The sequence below is a fragment of the Sipha flava genome, unplaced genomic scaffold (assembly GCF_003268045.1).
Source record: "Sipha flava isolate LNK unplaced genomic scaffold, YSA_version1 65_pilon_pilon, whole genome shotgun sequence".
NCBI lineage: Eukaryota > Metazoa > Arthropoda > Insecta > Hemiptera > Aphididae > Sipha > Sipha flava.
The window spans coordinates 327,291-338,281 of NW_020273605.1; the positions used below are offsets into that span (position 1 = coordinate 327,291).

The following is a 10,991-nucleotide window of genomic DNA, read 5'->3' on the forward strand; positions in this document are numbered from 1 at the left end:
CGTGAGAAATTTTGAAAAATATAAATTAATTAGGAATATTTTAATTTGAACTGTAATTTGAACATAGAACTGGAATTGACACATTTCCATTACATTAGTATTATATTATATTATTATATACAAATTGACACATTAGTTTTTAGCTTTTTGGCGTTCCCGTCCTTTTTCCCGAAAGCTTTTTTTCCTACGATTATTTTTAAAAATAAAATACTAATATTATTGTGAGGTCATAAAAATATAATTTATTATTTTACTAAAATATTATTTTATTTATACTTTTGATTTTTAGTAATTTTTTTTCGTACAAGAAGTCCGCGGCGGACGTAATATGCACTGTGCTGGTAGATATGGTCGGCTCAAGGTATAGGCGAATTAGGCACCTGCCTAGAGCGGCACTTTAGTAGGGGCGGCATTTTCAAAATTAACCACGACCCGGGGTTTTTTGTGACAGTTACAGTGATATCAATACATTAAATTTAACTTCAAAAATTAAAAGTCCACTCGCTCAATCGAGTTTTATAGATATTTTATCAGAGAGTTTAATTATAAACTCCACTCAAACTTCTATTGAAACGCTTATTGAGCAAACTTCAAGGTATCTATATTACACACAGCTAAAAACTTTATGTACACATCTTTTAAGTTTATTTAGTTTATTAATTTAGTTTTTTAATTTATTTATAAAATAGTTAGACAGTTATAATGTAGTTCGACAGTCTTTATTATTAATTATGTTAATATTTTTTTGTATTATTTACACATCTTACAAATCTCGGAAAAATTGGTTTATATACTTAATATTTTTAATTCCTATATACTATGTATATATATAATTGAGAGTTGAAATATTATTATTTTTTGTGTATTGTAGGGTTGGATGAAGAATTGTTGACATTTTTTACTTTTTTCAACAATTGCAAAATAGTGTTCATGACATTGCATTCGGATGTTCTTTTATGAATTCTAAACTTGTAAAAGAAATTCGTAATGGTTAATTTTGTACGTGTACATTTAAATGTAAAATGTGTAATTTAATTACCAAAATCGAGTCTGAAAAAAGTGAATCATATGTACTAATCAATAAGGCAATTATGACTGCTACCATTGGGATTGGAATAGGATACACTCAACTTAGTGAATTTTTCGCAATTTTAGATATACCCTACCTTAGCACTAATACATACGGTAAAATATTCGATGAACTTAGTACAGTAATAAAACAAACTGCATGGGAACAGATGAGATTGGCTGGCATTGAAGAAAAGCAATTAGCGATAGAGGCTGGAGATATTGATACTGACGGTGTATCATTATGCTCTGTAATTGTTAACGGTCAATGGGGAAAACGCAGTTATAAGACCAAGTATGACGCGTTATCCAGAGCTGTAGGATTTTTTTTATCACATGATCGCATAAATAGCAAATTAGTTTAAATTATTATAATACGATTGTTATGTAAGCTACAATTTTTGGATTTTGTTCTAAAAAAGTCTTATTTGTTGGAATACGAAACCGCTATTGTTGTATGTGCGAAAGAGCTCATGCGTTAAAGTTGTCCACAAAAGACCATTAATGATTTTTAAATTGGGACAAAGCTGCCACTGGTATGGAAGCTGATGGTATTTCTGAGGGATTTGCCAGAAACATTGAGTTACATGGTTTAAAATTTAACAGATTAATTGGTATAATACTGTCAATTTTAAATATAATACAAATACTTATGACTCAATAATAAATAATAGAAACATAAAAAAAATATAATTTTCATAGATGGCGATAGCAGCGTATTAAACAAACTATTAGAGATAGTCCCTTATGGACCACACTAATGCGTGCGGATACGATTAAGCGCAAGCGTATGGACGACACACCGCCAGAAACGTAGCCATAGGTGGACCATGGGGTTTGGACTAATTTTTGGCGAATGTAATCGAAGTTCTCGATAAGCAGCTTGAGTGTACACAGATCGGTATCCAAATAGGTTTGATACAATCAAAAACCTTACTCCCGTGGACAGAAGGTTGGAGTTGTAAATACTATAATATTATGTAAATAAGTATTTCTTAGATATAAATTGTGTAAGATTAAATAGTATTAATTTTTATATTTGCATGTTGAATTAAATAAATAATTTATAAAATTTAAAATATTTTATTATACTAGTAGTCTTTAGTACAAGAATCTTTGGTTCACTTTTTTTAAGGGGCCCCCCTGCGGACAAAGTCTACGCACGCCTATAGTAATAGCCTACATACGTGCTTATCCACGTTCATCAATAAAACATGTATCTCGACAAATTGGTTTATCAGGTGGTGCAGTACATAAAATTTAAAAAAAAAAAAAAAAAAAATTCATCTGTCTGTATAAACTTGAGTTTATCTAGCATTTACGAATCGAAGATTATGAACGTAGATAACAATTTTTTGTCATGATTTAGTGTTAAATTTGAAATCGACAACTTATTTTATAATAGTATTTTATGAACGGATGAATCTAAATTCACAAACAATAGTATAATGAACAAACAAAACAATAGGTTTTGGGACGATAAAAATCCACATTGGTCCTGAGAAAATAACTTTCAGACAATTTGGGGTATAAATGTGTGGTATGGATTAATTGGTGAAGTACTTGTAGGTCCTTATTTTTACGACGGAACACTTACAGGTAAAAGATATCTAGATTTTCTTGTTAATCAATTACAATTACTGTTAGAAAATGTTCCATTAGCCACGCGAAAAAATATGTATTTTCAACAAGACGGTGCACCAGCACACAACGCTATCATTGTTAAATAATATTTAAATGACATTTTTCCTAACCGATGGATTGGTACCCATGGAGTAATTTGATGGCCGGCAAGATCTCCAGATTTGACCCCATTGGATTTTTTTTTATGGGGGCATTTAAAAAATGTTGTATTTGCCCACCTATACCTTACCCGCCTATTAATATCCAAAATGTAAAAAATAAAATACGACTGGTTTGTAATAATTTGAGAGAAGAACAAATAAACGCTGCTACATCAACGGAAATTATAAAACATTTGGAATCATGTTTGGAACATCAAGGTGGGAAACAGTAATCTTTGTCATCATCAGATTCGTCACAAGAAGTGTCACTATTTTAAGTGAGTTATAATAATATGTAAGTGCGCTATGGAGTTTGTAAATAGTGAAAAATCGAAGCCAACTATTCTCTACGAAGGCTACAAATTTCAAAGTTTAGAATTCGTGTGTGTAAAATGTGTAACACAAATACAAATGAAAGTTACCTTTATTTAAAATTTTTTTTTTTGGTTTACTTACACGCACTTACACGTTCGCGTGGCCTAACATGATGTATACAATTTCGTATAAAGTAGCCTGGGCGACGACGATTTTTGTCCGAAAGTGGCGGCTATCACCCAGCACTCATCAATGATACGTATGCGGCACATTCGTACATTCATATGCGGCCAACGCATATCGCGATCGAATTCAACAACATTTATAAAATTATTATTTTGTTGATTTGAAAATGGCCATTTTAGTATTTTAAATACTAATTATTAAATTGTTTAATAATTATTAAAAGGTATACTATTACAATCAGAATTACCTAATTTTCTTTTTTCATAAATAATAGTAGGGGGTGCGATAGTCCCGTCGTACAAGCCACAAGCCGCCACTGCCAAGGATATATATAATATACGAGCGATATATATAATCAGAGCCGTGATAAATGTTTCAGCGAAAAATAATTTTCCATTTTTTTTATTATGAATATACCTAATAAAATATTTTATAAATTAGCTATCTTAACAAATTACCTGAGGACCAATGAGTTATTAAAAGACTAGGTATTTGATTATACATATTAAGATAATTCAATACACGATATCATTTTAAAATAGCAAAAAAAAAAAAGAAGCATAATTTAGAATAGTTTTTTCAATATTGTCAAAAATATGTCAAAAGAATACAACGAATAATATTTATACATGCATAGCTGCAAGACTGTATGGGTCGCGCGGGGTAGTCAAGAGAAAATGATGAAATATTAAAATATAACGTTATTTACTGTTCTTATTGTGTGTTCAAGATAACCCGCTGACCGTTTATTAAATGTATAATTGATAGTTAACATTTTAGTACGACGCCCATTGACTTTTGTCGCGCATATCAACATTATAAATTACCCGTTTGTTTGTTCTTCCAGAGTGTATTTGAACAAAATGCGCGAGAATTCGATTAAAACTACTACGCGTTAATGAGAGTTATGATAGTTTGTTGTACAAACGCGTAGAACGTTGTGGCGTGTAATAAAACATGATAATAACTTAGTAATAATCGTCTATTATTTGTTTAACAATATTATTAAATTCTCATCATAAAGGTATTAACGTCATAATTAATGCATTTATCTGTAAACATCTGTAATAATATATTCAACAAGTGAATCAAATATAAATCAATGATGGCGAGACACGAATTTATAATTGTCTAATCACCAACTGTTGCGTATGCGGTCATAACATTCTCGCCGCATTTTCACAGGAATTGACATTCACCGCAATACTAAAGATTCAAGCAAGCGAAGCAACGCACTAACTACTTAATCGTTTTTATGATAAACAGTCCATTTGAATTTGCAAACTGGTCGAATTAACTACTTCTAGTGAGTATACTACAGGTTTTGTTGTATGTAATAATATGAATTATTTTATAATTGCGGCACCACTAATGCTGGCAGTTAGAATCGGTAACAAAATACTTCATATTTTATCAATCATATGATATTGGCAGTTCAAAAGTAGAAAATAATAATAATTTATATTGATCACTGTTCAAATACAAAAATGTATAAACTTATGTCAATAATAACATCAACCATTAAAATGTAATATGGTATTGTTCAATTTATAATAATTTACAAGGTAATTTAATTGTTGCAGAATTAATCTAGTAGGTTTTTATACTTGATTTTTAATGCAATCTATTATATTCTAGTCCTTAGGAATGATTATTAATATAATTGTAATCATACATTTAGGAATAATAAAATTAAATATCACTTTTTCATAATACAAGACTGTAGTTGGAGGTAAATTGAAACTCAATGCTTACCACAATTTTGTAAATTTGAAGAAAGTGAAGTAATAACATAAAATTTTAAATGCATGAATACGGAGTAAAAGAATTGATAGTGTGTTCGAAGTCCCTATCAAATTATCCATAAATTGTCCATCACATACCTAAATCGAACTATACTACAATAGGTTTATACATTTGATAAATTTAAACATATTTAGTTTAATATTTCTTTATTAAACAATGAATGCAATAATTTATAAATTATATCTCATAAATGCAGTTCAAAAATCTCATTTTATTAGATAGTTTTTTTCATTGTCAGGTATATACATCTACTTATATTTGTTTTTATTAATTTAAGTAGATAAAACTCTATTTTAAGGAGCATACAATTGAATTGATCATCATAATAAAATATATCTGTATTAATATTACATACTAGTTAGATTACAATAATAAATGAAAATGATTAAAAAAATAAACTAAAAATAAAAGATTATTGAATTAGCTATCACTTATACAATCATTAATTTCAGAATCCACAAATTCTACATGTGTAAATGGGAAATGTCCAGTTTTACCATTTAGTTCACCTTCCCATTGGCCATTAATATTAGTTTTCGTAACTTTGATTATATCCCCAATTTCAAGTTTTAATGCTGTCTTGTCATATGCATTAGGTACACGAACTTGTTTAACTCTTGCTAATGCTGGTAATTTTTTCTGTAAAAAAAAAATCAAGGTCAATAAATAGTATTTCAAAAACATAAATATAACCACAATTATTTTGTTTTAGATAAATGTATAGCAAATTACTTTATAAAAAAGATAAACCGTATCAGAACATCAACAATAAATAAATTCCTATTTGAATAGGTAATATATGGTCATAATATATTTGATATTCTAAATGGTGACTTTGATATAAATAATTATATTTTTAAACATTTTACAAAATTGCAATCACTATTTAATACCCGGTTGCAAGGAAGCTTATAAGACCTATAACTAGTTATCAGTTCAGTAAAATTAAAAACCGATCTGTAAAATAAATAGATTTGAATAGATGCAAAATGATTGACTCAATAACTTGTAGGTTAGATTTGTGTTCTATAAAATTTGTAGAATCGTTTAAGATTCTATTTTAATATGTGTTATCATTTGATATTATTGTTATTTATTTATTTAATTTTCAATTATTATTAATTTCATTTCATTTCATACTATTGTTTCAACATTTTTTAAATTTAAACAATTTGTTTCAATGTCTTTGTCCTATTTGTTTGATGATTCCGATAAAGATATAATTCTTCAAATTTTAATTAATTTTCTAGGTGGTTTCGGGATAGTTCAAATTCATTTCAAGACTATGATAGTTGACAAATAACACGGAAAATATCAATTTAACAATTAAATTACCAAAAAATTCTTATCTTCTTCGAAAAATAAATATTTTTGATAAAAATAATATTTGTGTACTACTGAATACCAAATAATTGGTTATAACCTGATTATTTGATACAATTTATAATAATTTCATGAAAAAAAATCTGTTCTTTAACTTTTATGATTTCACAATTGATATATTATCAGCCCAACAGTTTACAGAACTGTTTTAATGTAACTAGACATAAGTGTAAAGTGTTAGTTCTTGAAGATGTAGAAGTTATTGATTAAATATTATTTTAATTTATGTCAAAATTGTATGATTTGAACAATTTAAAAAATATAACTTATAATTAGATAATTAAAGTAATATGGAATCTAATAACCAAATATCAACTTACTTGAAGACTAGAACGTCTTAATGTTGACTCATTATTAGATCCATGAATTTGATTATTGTCTTTCATTGGTAAAGGTTGACTTCCATCATACTGAAAATATTATTAAGTTTAACATACATGTATTTAATTATATACATTTTATTAAATCAACTCTTGTAAGGCAATAATAATTTACATATATATCTACTCGTATATTTAAGCAGTTAAAATATTATATATCAAATTTAAAAGAATTTTATTTAAAAATGAATAGCAACTTGTACTAAAAATGTTATATATTTTATAATATTTAACTGTAAGGCAATATGTAGTTATAAAATATTAGTAGAAAATTATATTTATATTCACCAATTCAATTTATTTTTAAATACTATAAATGTTTATTAAAAAAGACTTAATTTTTAATCATGGAGCAATATGGTTATAAATGATAGAACCAGAAATATATTTTCACTTCCAATTCATATCAAAATAAAATGTATACAAGCAAAAGGTTTTATCTTTTTTTAAAACAGTTAAAAAGCCGTACTAAATTAATAATTAATCAATACATCTCAAATATTTACATTTTTAAAATTCTACATTTGTTGTAATAACTAATTAATATGATCAATTGATTTATCTTTTAATAGAAAATAAAAATTAATAATAAATAACAAACAATGTTTTGAATGTAATATGTGGGCAGCAATGACAGAAGCTATAATAATATTAGTTTATATCAATATAAATTAATAATAAACATTTATGATAGTTTACAACAAAATGTATTGATTTAAATCATAACTTTAACACATTAAAAGTACTTTTACCAACATTTCATACATAGAATCACAAAAAGTTTCATCTATGAAATGTTTTAGATACATTTTATAAATTTCATATGTTGGTTGTACTATCAAGCACTATGGTAGTTTATAGTATGGTTAACAATAGATTTGATTAAAAAATAATGGTTAAGCGTATATTTTTTAAAGATCTTTAGTTTAAGTATATAAAAGTTATTAATTTTTTTAATACTGTTTGCAAATATAATATTGCATATATACTGTATAAGTATTCTAAATAATGTATCACTTTGGTTAGAAATTAATGATAATGGTTTGGAAACAATATTATTATCTTAGCAAAACAAATATTTTTCAATACTAACGTTTAATTATAAATTTTAAAGTCTAAATATTATTATTACTGATAACATTAAAAAAGTAATAAATTGAAATATTATAAGCCAGCTGTAAAATTATGTATTATATAAGAATAATAAACTAATCAAAATATTAGATAATATTGGTAAATCCATTAATACATATTTAAATATACAAAAGTAAGTAAAGTACAAAATTCAGTATTTTTATATTATAATTTTACTAACAATTAAAACATTATTATATTTATTTATTATATTATTAATATTTAATTAATTCCTCAGATATTAAAGTAAAATTCACTGATGATGAACTTTACTTTATTAGTATTGCTTATTATTAATTGGATGTTAAGTTTTTACAATACTAAATCATAATAAAAACCATGCATAAAAATCAAAACTGATTAAATTAAGACCAAACTTTGTATGCTTGGGATAAATGTTTTATTTAAGCTTTTACCCAGATATCACTAACTAGAAGAAGTTATTTAAATAAAAATGTGGAATCTATGATTATTACATGAATATTAAAACTAAAATGAATTATTTAGTAAATACCGAATATTTCATATTAAATAAATAAACAATAATTGTGTTAAAAAATATACATAAACAATTATGGTTTCTTAAAAATATAAACCTTAATTGTCATTTATAGACAAATAATGAAATATTCTGTTTTGAGAACAATTAATTATAGCAGTTAACAAGTACTTCAATTTAGAACTTTAAAAAGGGTTATCAACATTACTAATATTTTTTACGAAATGTATGTTGTCTACCAATTTTTTTTATTTCTTAAAAAAATCAAATGTATTACTAAGAAATGTTAATCATTTACATATTTAGCGAAAAAAATAAATAACAAAATAAAAATTTCAAATTTTTAATGTTATTTTATTTATACTCTAACTGTTTGTATTTATATTTTATATTTATTTTTTAAAAGATACTTCATAAAAATGTATGTTTTACTTAAATTTACACTTAAATTTTTCCTAAAGAATCTACTAAGTATTTTATCCATATAATTTAAAAGAAGAAACACAAATATCTAATTTATTTTTTCAAATAGTAATAGTTTTAATAAAATGCATTAATAAAAATAATATCAATAAAAATAATACTAAAAGAACACAGCAATAAAACTTTACTTTTTGAACATATGGAACTGGAATAGAGCCCATTTGACCCATCATATTCTTAGCTGTCCACCACTGTTCTTCATCTTTTACAAGAATAGTCAAAATATCTCCCCTTCTAAATGGTAGATCATCTTGATCCTGATAAATGTAAGTAAATATTAATTTTTTCTACTTACACAGTTATTAAAATTTAATCTTACATTTCCCAAAAAGTCATACTTGGCAACAACTTTTTCAATTGGTTTAACAGCGGGTTTTAAAAGAGGAGTAGTGTCAAGATAGTGCAATTTATAAAATGCTAATAAACTTGGTAAATCAGGAAATACTTGGTCACCAATTCGATATTTTATTTCATTATTTTCTTGTATTTTATTGATAATGTAGTGACTAACCTTACTATCTTCCCTGTAACAAAATAAGATGGTGTTTTTAAAAGATGAAATATAGTGAATTATTTAATAAATAAATATAAAATTTCTTATTTTTTTACAAATTGATAAAGTTAAAAAGTGTTCGTAATAAATTATTTTTTATTTTATAATGACAACTATAGTGACAATTATAATAAATTAATAATTATTTATCCCCCTATAAATAGTAATCAATTGAATTAATTTAAATTTAATATAATAGTAATTTACATTATATTGTTGTTTGTTATGTATTATATATATATATATATTTTTTTTATTTTTATATTATATAATATAATAATATTGAAAATAAATAAATTAATTGATTTAATTTAATGATATACCTCACACATAAAACATAATCTCCTTGAATACTGAGGCTATCTCTAATTAAAAACGTTCCACATTCTCGTTCACTCATTAATAAATCAGAAGCCTCAATACGCGACATTGGTCCAAAATACCAACTGCAATATAAATACAGATTATTTAACATTAACACTGGTAAATTTATAAATAAATTGATCCATTAAAAATGTAACCACTGAGTAGCTAACTTACCTGGCTTTATTGTTAGGATCGAAGCAATGTGCAGCCATATTAAATTATTTAAAACAGTTTACAACATAAAAAGAGATTGAAGTTTGGTGAAAAGTAAAATCATAATATCGGTTCTTATTGGTTGACTTAAACTTCCATGGTTAGAAGAATTGAAATCTGAAAAAAAAATTAAATTATTTAAAATAACATGCAGCAAAAGGTTTATAAATATTATAACATGTGTAGTTTAGCTGTTCATAATCATAAAAGAATTTAAAATTAACAATAGTTACACAATTCGTTAATTGTTATAATATTTATTAAAAAAATGTATCTCAACAACTTGTAGAATTACAGGTTATTTCAATATTATTAGACATTTTTTTTACCGACTGTTTATTGTTTGTATATTTTACTCAAAATTATAATAATTCACATATGTCATCTTAAAATATTTCTTTATTTTAATTGAAAATATGAATATTTACAACCAAAAGATACCAAAGGTTTAATATTAGTTTTATATTAAATTATAAAGGTAGTTTACCAAGGTGAATTCTAATAAAATTGATATCTAATACTTCTTTAATAAAATATAATTTAAAATGTACAAATAATAAACATATATATATTAAACAATATTGATTTAATGTACTATGTCATAAAACAGTATTTAAAATTAATAATAATGTTAAATTAGATAAGTATGAATCAATTTAAGCAAAGGGCAATTTAAATGTTAATAAATCAAAAATAATTTACCACTGAATCAATGACACACAATAAAACTAAGTCTTGCTTCAATAGGTTATCATTGATTATTGTTTATAGAAATTATAGTTTAGCTTGAGAAAAACTTTCAACGTAATAGATTATGTTTT

General features: G+C 25.1%; 1 protein-coding gene across 1 annotated transcript; it reads right to left on the reverse strand.

Annotated features, from left to right (window-relative positions):
* Window positions 1-5,384: 5,384 nt before the first annotated feature.
* On the reverse strand, window positions 5,385-10,968 carry LOC112691653 (adapter molecule Crk). The gene is made up of 7 exons (XM_025565998.1): window positions 10,873-10,968; window positions 10,132-10,287; window positions 9,915-10,037; window positions 9,358-9,562; window positions 9,167-9,295; window positions 6,863-6,952; window positions 5,385-5,798 (listed from the first exon to the last, which is right to left on the reverse strand). The coding sequence occupies exons 2-7, from the start codon at window positions 10,167-10,169 to the stop codon at window positions 5,580-5,582; spliced, it is 804 nt and encodes a 267-aa protein (XP_025421783.1). The 5' UTR covers window positions 10,170-10,287; window positions 10,873-10,968; the 3' UTR covers window positions 5,385-5,579.
* Window positions 10,969-10,991: the final 23 nt, after the last annotated feature.